Source organism: Mycteria americana, unplaced genomic scaffold (assembly GCF_035582795.1).
Source record: "Mycteria americana isolate JAX WOST 10 ecotype Jacksonville Zoo and Gardens unplaced genomic scaffold, USCA_MyAme_1.0 Scaffold_66, whole genome shotgun sequence".
Taxonomy (NCBI): Eukaryota; Metazoa; Chordata; class Aves; order Ciconiiformes; family Ciconiidae; genus Mycteria; species Mycteria americana.
Window position 1 is genome coordinate 389887 of NW_027445651.1, and position 14132 is coordinate 404018.

The 14132-nt window shown below is 53.8% G+C and overlaps 2 protein-coding genes and 1 pseudogene across 2 annotated transcripts; all 3 read right to left on the reverse strand.

Moving 5' to 3' along the window:
* Positions 1-3980: 3980 nt before the first annotated feature.
* On the reverse strand, positions 3981-4750 carry LOC142404031 (feather keratin Cos2-3-like; annotated as a pseudogene).
* Positions 4751-12104: 7354 nt separating this feature from the next.
* LOC142404032 (feather keratin Cos2-3-like) lies at positions 12105-12410 on the reverse strand. The gene has a single exon (XM_075490431.1). It carries the CDS (start codon positions 12408-12410, stop codon positions 12105-12107), a length of 306 nt encoding a protein of 101 aa, XP_075346546.1.
* Positions 12411-12996: 586 nt separating this feature from the next.
* LOC142404039 (feather keratin Cos2-3-like) lies at positions 12997-13749 on the reverse strand. The gene is made up of 2 exons (XM_075490439.1): positions 13671-13749; positions 12997-13289 (listed from the first exon to the last, which is right to left on the reverse strand). Exons 1-2 carry the CDS (start codon positions 13747-13749, stop codon positions 12997-12999), a joined length of 372 nt encoding a protein of 123 aa, XP_075346554.1.
* Positions 13750-14132: the final 383 nt, after the last annotated feature.

Below are 14132 nucleotides of genomic sequence, written 5' to 3' on the forward strand. Positions count from 1 at the left end.
GACGATGTTCCCAAAGGATGGCAGGAATTGGGAACGGGTCAATAGCCTTGGGGATGGCCCACAGTCCCTACTCCACCTGCCCATCTCTTCCATCCCCTGATGTAGGGGCCATGGTCAGCATGCCTGGGCATGGGCAGCAGGGACAGCTTCCCCATGCAGCCCTATCACCCTTCAGCACAGCATGTGGCATGGCCCACCCGTTGCCAACATGTGTAGGGCTGAGGTGTTCACAAGTTAGTACACTGGTGTCAGCTACAGCAGGCCCCACACTGGAGTCCCCTGTCCCTGTGAACTCAACACCCCCTTGGGTGAAGGCAAGCCCAGGAGAGTGACTGGTGCCCAGCCACACATGGATGCTCCTTGGTGCCTTGTCTTCCCCAAGCAAGGAGCAGCTTTCTCCAGGCCCAGAAACTCTACAGCCCCACAAGGGCCACCACCCAGCTCTGCTCCGGAAGGGTGCTGTGTGAGAGGAGATACTCCCAGCTCTGCAGAGACATGGCAGTGACAGTGGGATTTGGTCCTGCACTCAGCAGGTTTTGTGAGCTGTCTGTGAATGGCACAGAGATTGAATCAGCCCAACCGTAGGGCACGTGTTGGAGTGCCACACCTCAAATACTGTGTTCAGTTTTGGGCCCCTCACTACAAGAAAGACATTGAGGTGCTGGAGCATGTCCAAAGAAGAGCAATGAAGCTGGTGAAGGGCCTAGAGCACAAGTCTTATGCAGAGCGGCTGAGGGAGCTGGGACTGTTTAGCCTAGAGAAAAGGAGGCTGAGGGGAGACCTTATTGCTCTCTACAACTACCTGAAAGGAGGTTGTAAAGAAGTGCGGGTTGGTCTCTTCTCACAGGTAACAAGTGATAGGACAAGAGGAAATGGCCTGAAGTTGCGCCAGGGGATCTTTAGACTGGATGTTAGTATATTTTACTTCACTGAAATGGTTGTCCAGCATTGGAACAGGCTGCCCAGGGAACTGGTTGAGTCACCATCCCTGGAGGTGTTTAAAAGACGTTTGGATGAGGTGCTTAGGGACATGGTGTAGTGGTGGACTTGGTAGTGTTAGGTTCATGGTTGGACTTGATGATCTTCAAGGTCTTTTTCAACCTATACGATTCTGTGATTCGTATTTGAGTGCCTTCCCCTAGGCAGCAAGCTCCTTCAGCATTCCCAGAGCCCTGGCCAAGCCCTTCCCACATCTGCAGACTCTGGGGCCCTGTGCTGTGGGGGGGCTGTGCCTTTGCACAGCCCCCACACGCCACCAGCACCATAGGACCAAGGTGGAGGACAGGGTCATTCCTGCATGGGGTGAGGATGGGGGGCACCCCTCCCCAGGCCAGATTTTGTGGGAGGCAGTGCTGAGTCAGGTGGTAACACAAGGACAATAAGCATCAGGATGAAGCCCACTTAGACCCAATGCAACCATGGGTCCCAGCTCTGGCTTGTGCCCTGGCCCAGGGTCTGTAGGAGAGCTCAGGCATAGCACAGGCCTGCCCCAGCTCTGCCAAATCTGTGCCTGTGTCTGGCCTGGGCTACAGTTGTCCTCCTGGCCAGGCCAGGCTCCTAGGTAGTCCACAGCAGTCGCTGGATGGAACCTTCACCTCGTCCTCTCTTGAGTCTGGCCTTGTCCTGAGCCCCTGCACCAGCTCTGACCGTGGGACTGAGATCTCCTACACATCTGTTGCCCAGATTATGGCAATAATCAATAGATGCTTCTGGGGTGGAATTATCTCCTGCCTAAGACAGAAGTCTGAGATGGACCAACTCTCTTGTTTTTTCTCAGCAGAGCCCTACACCAGGATAAAATTTCTCGATGCTTACCTGAGCAACTGGCTCCCTAGGGCCCATGTTTCCCCAAGACCAGTGAGTGTGATGGTGAATATGCATCCTTATAACTAGCCTGGAGAGCACCGGCTAGCAATTTTCTTGGCACATCAGAACCACATAGAGTTTTTTGACTCATGTCGTTACCCTCCAAACAGTGCTCTCTTTTCTGAGACCATCATGGCCTTTTTAAAACACAATGCTATGGATATTGCTTTCCAGAGGAAACAACTGCAGCATCCCCCACTCCATGGCCTGTGGATACCACTGTGTCTTTTTCCTACATCACCATAAGAAGGGATTACCTTTGAACAGATTTTAAAACTGTGTTCTAAGAATCTAGTACAAAATGATCAGATGCTGATGTATTTTGTAAAATATGAAGATGAAGCTTTCCGCATGACCACGGCTACTCAAAATGTGTTTCGGAAGACCCAGAACAACATCTCTTGTAGCAATTTTCATAAAATATGCTATAAATAAAGCTTACAACCCAACTGCTCGGCTTAGCGTGTGCTCTTTAAGCTCATCCCACCCCACCCCAACATGTTTTTTAAATGAACATTATGGACAGTAAAGTTTAAAGATATTATGAATGTAAACCCCCCCATGGTAGGGGGTGTTGGACTAGATGACCTTTTAAAAGTCCCTTCCAACCTATACCATCATATGATTATATAATTCTATGAATATCTTAGCTTCAACAATACATTTTACAAGGTGTGCCACTGGGTTTTTGGGATGTTCCTCTTATTAGGTGGTGTGTGTGATGCTTCTTGGCCCTCCTCAGTCACTTTTATTTGTTCCTAGAGACCCTGGTTATTGTATGGCAGAAGATGGGACATTCATCGCAGCCATGGCTTTCAGGAAAACATTCCAGCCTTTAGGTCTTCTCAGATGGGCCACAAATCTGAAGGACATATTACATTAAATGAAGCAGGCTGGACCACTTAATGACATCTCTTTGTGCACAGAACTTCCTTGTTTTTCCCAAGAAGAAATAAGCTTGTGCTGCCCTAGTTTACCTAGGAGCACTTCAGCATTCTTCCAATACCAGGGACGCACATTATCAGGCACTTCCTGAACAACAGGTCTGGAGTCCTCAGGAGTTTCCAGGGCTTTTTCCACCTCTGTCTTGTTTTCTTCTGGAAAAGCAGGAGTTATTTCCCCCCTTTTCTGATCACTCTGCTTCTCATGGGATAAGCACATCTGAGAGCAGCTGTACACCCCTTAACGTTCTCGTAGGACACCAAACCTGGTTTCTAAAGAATGTCCCTAATTTTGGCATCCAAAGAGTGGATTGTATGAGCCCTCATGTCTTCCCTGGGTAATGGCAGCAGCCATAGCTGCTCCACCTGATTTGCAGGCACCAGATAAATTTTTTACATGTAGCCCATCCCTGCTTTACCAAAAGCCCTGCAATGAGCAGAAGAGCAAAACGTAAGTCCTCCAAAAATTTGATGAAAGGATGTTTACAGAGCACTTCCTGATAAAGCAGTTGCCAGCAATTGTAACACTGCAAAATATTCCAAGGCGTAACAGACAGCAAGCAGTCGTCATTTGTGAGTCAGAAAGCAGTTACAAGCTAGCCGGCTGAGCAGCATCAGAGCAGATGACAGAGAGATAGACAGGATTGGGGTGCACCTTGAAGTGCTGCACCCCAGAGCCCAACTGCAGTGGAGAAGCAGGCAGTGTGTCCCCCTAGTATTAAGGTAAGAGCAATCTGTAGGAAAGCTGAAGGGAAAGGAAGGGAAGGGAAGGGAAGGGAAGGGAAGGGAAGGCAAGGCAAGGCAAGGCAAGGCAAGGCAAGGCAAGGCAAGGCAAGGCAAGGCAAGGCAAGGCAAGGCAAGGCAAGGAAAGGAAAGGAAAGGAAAGGGAGAGGGGCAGCAGGTCCTTCCTCGCCTGGGGCTTAGCAGGTGCTCACAGCCCAGGGCAGCAGAAGACAACAGAGAAAAGAGAGAGAGGAAAGAGAGTGAGAAACAGGCACATTAGACAAGGGCCATGTTTTCAGAGGGCCCAGGCACGCCTCTGCCTGCCTGCCTTTGCAGGTGGAGCAGTGGATGCTCGGCCCCCCTGCAAGCGATGGCCAGGATCTCTGTGCTCAGTCCACTACCATCTTCTGGGTTCCTGGGGGTCCTTCTGCGGGGCCGCCTGTGGCAGCTTTAGCAGGGGAGGCATGTTCTGCCGCAGTAGCGGCTGGAAATGCCAGAGAGGTCACAGCACCCGGAGTTGATGGGCACTCCCTGAGAGCTGAGGATGCTGCCAACGGCAGCGGAGGTGGAGGATCCCACAACGGTGTTCTGCGGGAAGGAGCTGAGGATGGGTCCGGGCAGGGTCACCACCACGGGGGAGGGCTCGATGACGACGGTGGAGTTCTGGCACTGCCTGACACAGGGCTCGGTGCAGCTGTTGGCCAGCGGGGTCGGGCCGCAGGGCTGGCAGGGCAGGCACTGGTTGTAGCAGGACATGTCTTGGGGCTGGAAGTGCACCTGGGAGAGAGGGCAGGGAGGAGCACGGGGGTGCGTGAGGAGCAGCCTGTCCGCCCACCACGAGGGAGCCAAGGCATGTGCTGGGCGGGGAGATGGAGGCTGTGCAGGGAGGCGCACACACCTCTTTGCCTGTCCCCCTGGGCACCATGCAAAGAGAGCCAGGCCCAGGAAAGCTCTTTCCCAGACAAGAGCCCAAGAGTCCCCTCAGCCCCTCAGACCCAGCCCCTCTCCACGCCAGACCTTCTCCCCGCTTCCCCTCCCAGGAGTGGCAGCCCCAAGCCCCAGTATAGGACAGAGCTTCCAACTCACTTGCTTCCGAAGGAGAAGAAGGGGAGCGAAGCGGATGAGAGAGTGAAGAGCTGGGATGGCTTTTATACTGGTCCTGCACTGCCCCAGGTCCAGAGGAAGCCTCTGTGGAAGTAGTAATTTTCTGAGAAGCTCATCTGAAATGCAAAACATCCCAGCTAATGATACGGGCTGTGTTTTGGCTTCCTGCACGGCTGCCTTTTCATTTCCTTGTTTGGTCGTGCCCGCTCGCTCCCCCTTGAAGGTTCCTTTTCATTGCTGGGGTGGGAGACCTAAGGATTCCTGGGACAGGAGCACATGAGTGTCAGCAGAAGATGAGTCCCAAGTGCCGGAGGGGTCGCGTGCAGGCTGGGGACATTGGCCTGGGGCACTCGTGTGGGCTTGTTGGCAGCCCCACTGGCAGGAAAGGCCCTGCTGCTCCCAGCCCTGCAATTGTCGCCCGCATGCCAAAGGGTTCCCGAGCGGGACAATGTGCCGCATCCCCTTCCTCCCACCCTCCAAACTCTCTGATGGTCACTGGCAGGCAGGTGGTCAGCACTGCTGCTTTTGACTGTCTTCCTCCTAATGCCGCTCTGGGGAGGCCTTTGTGCGCCTGCTGGGCCTCCTCTGCTCTCTGGGCTCTCTCCGGGGGTCCCCTACCAACACCAGCGCCGTCAGCGTGTCTGGAGCCTTGTCCTGCCCCAGCGTGCTCCAGCCCTGCCCTGCCAAGGGGCTTCCTCGTGCGTCCTCGGGCGAGTTCACAGTTGCTCACGTGTAGGCAGGGGTGCTTGCTTACTTGCCCTTGTGTGCATACTGGAGAAGCGTGGAAGGAAATTCCACACAGGCACAAGGAGAAACGCCTCTACTCGGAGGGTGGCCAAGCCCAGGAGATATTGCCCAGGCAGCTTGTGGAGTCTCCATTCTTGGAAACATTCAGGACTACACGGGCCAGTGTCCTGATCAACCTGCTCTCGCTGACCCTGCTTGAGCAGGAGGGCTGGACGTGACCATCACCAGAGGTGCCTTCCAACCTCAACAATTCTGGCATTCTGGGCCTCGGTGATCAGCCGCTCATTGGTCACGATGCTCAGGATGCCACTGCACTTCCTGTCTATGGAGAGGACGAGCTTCTTTGGCAGCTGTGTGGCCCAGCTCTTCCTGCTCGCAGTCATGGCCTACGACCGATCTGTGGCCACGTGCCAGCCCCAGGGATCCCCCGTGTCATGCGAGGGAAGGTCTGTGCCATTGCGATGGCAGGCCTGAGGGCTGGGGCCACTCTCCCCTTGTTGGCCCCAGTGGCACTCACCCTATGGCTGCCCATCCGCAGTCCCAATGTCATTGACTGCTTCTTCTGTGAGGTACCGCCCATGCTGGCCTGCGCTGAGCGCTGCCGGACTGGTGTGCTCCTTGTCTCCAAAGGTGGTACCAACTCCCTGCTGTGCAACCCGGCCTTGTTGGGCTCCCGTGGGGCGATTCAGCTCTCCACCTGGCAGCAGACACGAGAAGAGAGACGCAAGGCACTTGCCACTTAGCTGTGGTTATGCTGTTCTTCAGGCCATGGTCCCTGATCTTCACCTGCCTCACTACCAGCCTCTCCCGGCACAGAGGAGTGTCCGTCTTTAACAGTGCTGGTGCTGGGAAGGCAAGGCAAAGCAAGGCAAGGGTAGGCAAGGCGAGGCAAGGGTAGGCGAGGCAAGGCAAGGCAAGGGAAGTGAAGGGAAGGCAAGGCAAGGCAAGGCAAGGCAAGGCAAGGCAAGACAAGGCAAGGCAAAGCAAAGGAAGGGAAAGCAAGGCATGGCAAAGCAAGGCAAAGCAAGGCAAGGCAAGGCAAGGCATGGTATTGATCTCTGATGGGTGTCTTTCATGAGTTCTTCTTCATCCACAGGGATCCCTTGGCTTTTCTTGACGCAATGCCCATGTGTAAGAGCCACATGTGGAATTACTCTGATGAAAAACGTAATTTGCGGGCAGTATGTGTGATTGCCTTGATCACAGAGTACGTGGCTTCTGTGGTGAATGCATGGCTGCTCTGGAGGTGCAAGGTGGTGCAAGTCAGCTCGTGCTTCCTTGGGACTTGGTTGTCGGTGGTAGGGCTCTGTGGGCACCTCATGCTACAGTCAGTGGGACCAACTGGTGAGCAAAGTCCATCCCAGTACAAAGGACTGCTCGCAGGGGAAGAGATCTGTGAAGAGGCTTGCCAGCTGCTCTACAGAGACAGGACTCTGGTCGAAATCGCTGGCATTTGCTCTGAGTTTTCCATGGCAGCCCCTCCACTTTGTGGGGACAGCAACTGGGTAGTTATGGTATGAAAAGGCATGGAGAAGTCAAGAAGAGGAGGAGCTATCCCGTTAGGGGATAGCCACTAAAATGCATGGCTGATGGATTATGCGGTACAGACAGGTGTTCCCTGTGGGACCCCGTTGACAATCTTTCTACCCTTCCCAGCGTGCTGCCTTCCGCTCCTCCATACAAAATACCACCGGTGTCATGGGTGGTGGCCTCAGCCCAGTGGCCTTCTCCCGGGGAAGAAAGAGAGACTTACCGTGTGGGCAGAAAGCCCAGGGAAGAAGGAAGTAGAGCTGCATATCCCGAGAAGTGCTGGATGGAGAGGGCGAGGTAGAGATTGGGATTGGCGTCATGGGAATTGTGTCATGGGCTGTGAGAAGCAGCACTGCTGGGCATGGTGCTCTGACACAGATGCTACCCTGCCTCTGGCTGTGCGCTGGGTAGCCAGAGAAGTCGACCAGGGAGCCTTTTTCCCTGCTGGAGATGGCTGTGAGGGTTGTGTCCCTGGCCGCCTCCTTTGTCTCCTTCTGCCTGAGCACTGCAGTTCCAGTTCTGGGAACCGTCAGCAGGTTCCTACCTGCCTGTCGTAGGTGCGTGGCTCCCCTTGGGCAGCCTGGCCTGGGCTTTTACAAGAGGCAGCAGTTTTACAAGCAGGGTATGAGTGCCTGCGAGGATGTTCAGGGCCCTTGTGACCTTGTGACCTGTGAGGAGGGGAGGTGGGATGGAGAAGGAGGGGTTGCAACGACACTGGAGAAGGATCACACACTGGATGGGAAACATGCAGAGGAGAAATGGGAAAGGCAAGGAAGGGAAGGGAAGGGAAGGGAAGGGAAGGGAAGGGAAGGGAAGGGAAGGGAAGGGAAGGGAAGGGAAGGGAAGGGAAGGGAAGGGAAGGGAAGGCAAGGCAAGGCAAGGCAAGGCAAGGCAAGGCAAGGCAAGGCAAGGCAAGGCAAGGCAAGGCAAGGCAAGGCAAGGCAAGGCAAGGCAAGGCAAGGCAAGGCAAGGCAAGGCAAGGCAAGGCAAGGCAAGGCAAGGCAAGGCAAGGCAAGGCAAGGCAAGGCAAGGCAAGGCAAGGAAAGGAAAGGAAAGGAAAGGAAAGGAAAGGAAAGGAAAGGAAAGGAAAGGAAAGGAAAGGAAAGGAAAGGAAAGGAAAGGAAAGGAAAGGAAAGGAAAGGAAAGGAAAGGAAAGGAAAGGAAAGGAAAGGAAAGGAAAGGAACATTTTGAAACTTCAACTTCTTTTCTGTTAATTTTATTTGAAAAGAGCACTGGCTTACTGCTGATGACCATGTATGAGTATTTCTGTTCTTTGCCTGGAATTCTTATTATTTGGGGCCTTCCTTTTAGGCAGAAATGTATTGTACATAATACAGTACAGTGGGACACAGAGGCAGTCTTTCACTAGAAAGATTGATAGGAAAAACTACCCAAAAATTCCCTTTGAAAACATGGCAATTAATTTTCTATCAAATTCTCTGAATTTGTCTGGTCTGGACAAATTCAGACCAGACCATAATCTACTTGGTTATCAGAAACTGACCCAAGAGAAAAAGACAAGAACAAGCAAAAAAAAAAAAGTATCTGGATTTTGTAGTCTAATTCGTAGCTCCCTTGCAGGGACGGTCATAGAGTAGAGTAGATGGATGAATGGCTGGAGAAGGATGGACAGATGTTTGTATGCCTGTCTGTATGGAAGAAGAGAGAGAGAGGAGGTGGAGGGAGAATGAGACTGGTACTGATAACCGGAGGCCGTGGGAAGAGCCACCGAGCCCAGGGAAAGACTTCTTGTTGAAAGGTTACTGCTGCTCTTATTGCAATGTGAAACCTCACTCTGACATAATCTCCATCTGTAATCTCGGAGCCATGGCAAAGAAGAACAGGATATTTGGGACTGAAGGCGTCCTCCTGGGCTTCCCAGACCATCGCAGGTGGCACATGGTCCTGCTTGTCCTTATCTTCTCCATGTATCTTGTAGTTCTGGTGGGAATGGCGTCATCTTTTTTGCTGTGGGGAGTGATCAGTCCCTGAGGATCCTGATGTACTTCTTCCTTGGCAAGCTCTCCTTCTTGGAGATCCAGAACACCACCACCATTGTCCCCAACCAGCTGGGGACTTCCCTTGTCACCAGGACAACCCTTTGTGTTTCCTGCTGCCCGGCACAGTCATTTTCCCACTTCTTCCTGGGTATCAGAGTTTCTAATCTTCTCAGTGATGTCCTTCGACTACTACATTGCCGTACACAAACAGCTGCGTTACATCACTATCATGCCAAAGATACTCTGCTTCTTTCTATGCCTGGGAGCATGGCTACTGAGTTTTGTGGTCATGAGCTCCAAGATGTCTGTACTGCTGGTACGGTGTCTTCTCTGCTCCAAGAACAACATTGACCATTTCTACCGTGATGCCGGGCCTCTCCTGAGCCTGGCCTGTGGTGGTACAATGCTCTTTGAGACCCTTGGCTTTCTGGTGCCCATCCCCATCATCCAAGGCACTCCGCTTTTCAAGGTAGTTTTCTTCACCTGTATCATCCTTGCAATTCTCCATACATTCCCTTGTCTTCCAGCCACCAGAAGGCGCTACCTGCTTGTAGCTCCCATCTCACCATGGTCCCCATCCTCTATGGAGCTGTCATCTTCATGTACCTGAAACTCATGGCTCGCTCATCCTTTAGTCTCAGCAGAGTGGAGTCCACCCTCAACACTCTCCTGACTCTTTTGCTGAGGCCTTTCAGCTATACCATCAGAAACAAGGAGTTGAAGGCAGCTCTGAGGAGAACGGCAAGGCAGTGAAAGGCTACTTCAGCCTAGCAAAGGTTCCTGACAGGCCAGAAAACAGAGCCCAACCCCTGTGTTTGTGGAACTGCAATACAGCTGCACTTTTAGGTTAAACAACAAGCATGGGTTTTAGTCTTCTCTCAAGACCTTCTGATGAAGAGCCTTTCTCTTCAGTTACACCCATTTTGACATAAGGAGGAGAAAAGAAAGTGAGCAAAACTTGCAATTTATGTCCTTTTCAAAACAGTGTATTGTGATCAGGCCTAGCATGGTTTTTCAGAGGAAACGAGATACTTATGTGGACAATGTCCTTTTTAAACGTTGGCCTTGTTCTCCTTAATCGACATACACTGCAGGCAAAGATGGCATCAACATTTGAATTTGTTGTCTAGAAGGATTTTGTCATGATCAAGAGAAATGAGCACCCCCAAAGTATGAGACGGCTGGTCCATCTCAGACGGCAGATAATTCTACCCCACAAGCATCTATTGATTATTGCCGTAACCTAGGCAACAGATGTCTTATGTGCAGAAGGTCTCAGTCCCAGGGTCAGAGCTGGGGCTGGAGCCCAGGCCAAGGCTGGACTCAAGAGAGGCCCGTGGCTGCCAGTGACTACCCTGGACCACCTAGGAGGGCAGGAGGGCAATAGTAGCCCAGGCCAGGCACAGATATGGCAGAGCTGGGGCAGGCCTGCGCTAGGCCTGAGCTCCCATAGAGACCCTGGGCCAGGGGCCAAGCCAGAGCTGGGACCCATGGTTGCACTGGGCCTAGGTGGGCTTGGTCCTGATGCTTGTCGCTCCTGTGTGAACACTTGACCCAGCACTGTCTCCCACACAATCCAGCCTAGGGAGACATGCCCGCCATCCTTACCCAGCACAGAGGAATGACCCTGCCCTCCATCCTGGTCCTATGGCGCTGGTGGTGTGTGGGGTCTGTGCAAAGGCAGAGCCCCCACACCACAGGGCCCCAGGGTCTGCAGATGTGGGAAGACCCTGGCCTGTGTGTGCAGACCGGCAGTGCTGCCCGGAGCACAAGGGCCACTTCAGCGCCAGGGCTCTGGGAATGCTGAAGGAGCTTGGTGCCTGGGGGGAGGCACTCCAGTGTGTGCTCTATGGTTGGGCTGGTGCATGCCCAGCTCACAAAACCTGCTGAGTGCAGGACCAAATCCCACTGTCACTGCCATGTCTCTGCAGAGCTGGGAGTATCTCCTCTCACACAGCACCCTTCCGGAGCAGAGCTGGGTGGTGGCCCTTGTGGGGCTGTAGAGTTTCTGGGCCTGGAGAAAGCTGCTCCTTGCTTGGGGAAGACAAGGCACCAAGGAGCATCCATGTGTGGCTGGGCACCAGTCACTCTCCTGGGCTTGCCTTCACCCAAGGGGGTGTTGAGTTCACAGGGACAGGGGACTCCAGTGTGGGGCCTGCTGTAGCTGACACCAGTGTACTAACTTGTGAACACCTCAGCCCTACACATGTTGGCAACGGGTGGGCCATGCCACATGCTGTGCTGAAGGGTGATAGGGCTGCATGGGGAAGCTGTCCCTGCTGCCCATGCCCAGGCATGCTGACCATGGCCCCTACATCAGGGGATGGAAGAGATGGGCAGGTGGAGTAGGGACTGTGGGCCATCCCCAAGGCTATTGACCCGTTCCCAATTCCTGCCATCCTTTGGGAACATCGTCTGCTGAGCCTCCTACCCCGGCACAGCTCCACCGAAAGCAAGAGGAGCACTCTTCCCCAAGAGCTTGTGGGACTGCTGACCTCCCTGGGGCCTCCCACATGCCCACAGTTCCTCTCTGGAGGACTGCAGTTGTCAGGGTTCCTGTTCACACAACGTGCTCCAGGGCCACGGGGGTATTTCTGAGCAGAGACTAGCAAGGCAAGGACTGATGGCCGTTGGCTGTGCAGCAACTAGGGCTGTCTTCCTCAGCTTCAAGAGGCAGTGCCTGAAAGAGGACTCGCTGCAGTATGTCCCACCCTCCAGTCCCTCTAGGAGTGATGAAGGGTTCCCCTGTGCCCCCACCTAATTCCTTCCGCAAAGCAATGGCTTTCTTCGTCAGCAGTCAGTATGCGGATGGAAAGACCACCTAAGGGACACAGGCAGGGTTGCAGCAAATTTTAATGAGTCTGAAGAGGGAAAAGAGGTCACGGCAAGTGGAGGCCCCCAGTGAGGGGAGGAGCAGGAGCAGCCAAGAATCTGTTCCCCTTTTCCTGTGGCAGAGTTCCCACAGGCCATCTGTTGACCTGCCTGGTAAAGGGAGACAAGCTAGCAGGTCAGTCCAGGCTGGTTTCTGGGGTCCTCACAGCAGGCTTGAAGGGAGCACAAGACAACAAAGAAAAGAGAGAAAAATGGTGAGTGTAAGACTGCTCTTTAAACAATGGCATGAAGTTTGATCCTCTGTCCAGCAGCACGTTCTGAGTTCCTGGGGGTCCTTCTGTGAGGCTGTTGCCAGCATCTTTAGCAGGGGGGGCACCTTCTGCCACAGTAGCGGCTGGAAATGCCAGAGAGGTCACAGCACCCAGAGGTGATGGGCACTCCATCACAGCTGAGGATGCTGCCAACAGCAGCGGAGGTGGAAGAGCCCACAACGGTGTTCTGTGGGAAGGAGCTGAGGATGGGGCCAGGCAGGGTCACCACCACAGGGGAGGGCTGGATGACGACGGTGGAGTTCTGGCACTGCCTGACACAGGGCTCATTGCAGCTGTTGGCCAGCGGGGTCGGGCCACAGGGCCGGCATGGCAGGCACTGGTCGTAGCATGACATGTCTCTGTGCTGGAGGTGCACCTGGGAGAGAGGGCAGGGAGGAAGAAGAGCACAAGGATGGGTGAGGAACAGCCTGGTTTCCTTATCGCAAAGGAGGCAAAGGAGGCACTACTGAGTGGGGAGCTGAAAGATGTGCCAGGAGCCACAGGGTCTTCATCATGCTGTAAAGAGCAGCCTGACCCAGGGAGGCTCCCTCCTAATTCATGACCCAAAACCCCTCTCAGCCACGTCCCAGCCTCTCTCTAATCTGTTCCCCTTTTACTGTTGACCTGCCCCACAAAAGGAGATAGACTAGCAGGTCAGTCCAGGCTGGTTTCTGGGGTCCTTACAGCAGGCTTTGAGAGAGGCACAAGACAACAAAGAAAAGAGAGAAAAAGTGTGAGTGGAATACAGGAAAGGTAGATTGGCCATGTTTTCAGAGGGCCCAGACTGGCCCCTTCCAGTCTGCCCTTGCAGTGCAAGCCCAGAGCTCAGCCCTAAGTCAACGGCAACAAAATTTTGATCCTAAGGCACAGGACAAGTTGATTCCTGTGTACCATGTCCTAGACAGTTGCCTGCATCATAATGCAACTGAGTGTTGGATTATTCAGCTGCCACAGTAGCGTCTGGAAATGCCAGAGAGGTCACAGCACCCAGAGGTGATGGGCACTCCATCACAGCTGAGGATGCTGCCAACAGCAGCGGAGGTGGAAGAGCCCACAACGGTGTTCTGTGGGAAGGAGCTGAGGATGGGGCCAGGCAGGGTCACCACCACAGGGGAGGGCTGGATGACGACAGTGGAGTTCTGGCACTGCCTGACACAGGGCTCATTGCAGCTGTTGGCCAGCGGGGTCGGGCCACAGGGCCGGCATGGCAGGCACTGGTCGTAGCATGACATGTCTCTGTGCTGGAGGTGCACCTGGGAGAGAGGGCAGGGAGGAAGAAGAGCACAAGGATGGGTGAGGAACAGCCTGGTTTCCTTATCGCAAAGGAGGCAAAGGAGGCACTACTGAGTGGGGAGCTGAAAGATGTGCCAGGAGCCACAGGGTCTTCATCATGCTGTAAAGAGCAGCCTGACCCAGGGAGGCTCCCTCCTAATTCATGACCCAAAACCCCTCTCAGCCACGTCCCAGCCTCTCTCTAAGCAGACCTTCTCCCCGCTTCCCTCTATCATGAGGAGATGCTCCAAAGCCCAGCACAGGACAGAGGCAGTATCAGCTGAGAGGTCCACTGAAGTGAGAGCTCACTTTGGAAGGGGAGGAGAAGGGGCTTCAGACGCACCTGGTTGCCAAGGAGAAGGAGGCAAGAGAAGTGGATGAGAGAGCAGGGACTTAGGCTGGCTTTTATACCTGCCCTTCATTGCCGCAGGCCCAGAGGCACCCTTTGCAGAGGTAATAATTTTCTGACAAGCTCATCTTGAATGCAGACCATTGCAGCTAATGATATGGGCTGTGCATTGGTTTCCTGCACTGCTGCCTTTTCATTTCCAGGTTTGTGCCATGCCCATTCCCCAATGAAGGCTGCTTCTGAGTGCTGGGATGAAAGGCCCCAGCATTTGTAGGACAGGAATGCAGCAGTGCGGGTAAAAGTCTCAGCTCAAGTGCTAGATGGGTCCAGAGTAGGCAAAGGATGTCAGCCTGGGTCACTCTAGGGGGCTGTTTGAAGTGTTGTTCTCAGGAAGAAGCTCCAGCCTTTTTCAGCTGGAAGCCCAAGGGTTACCATATATGAGGACATGCCATGTCC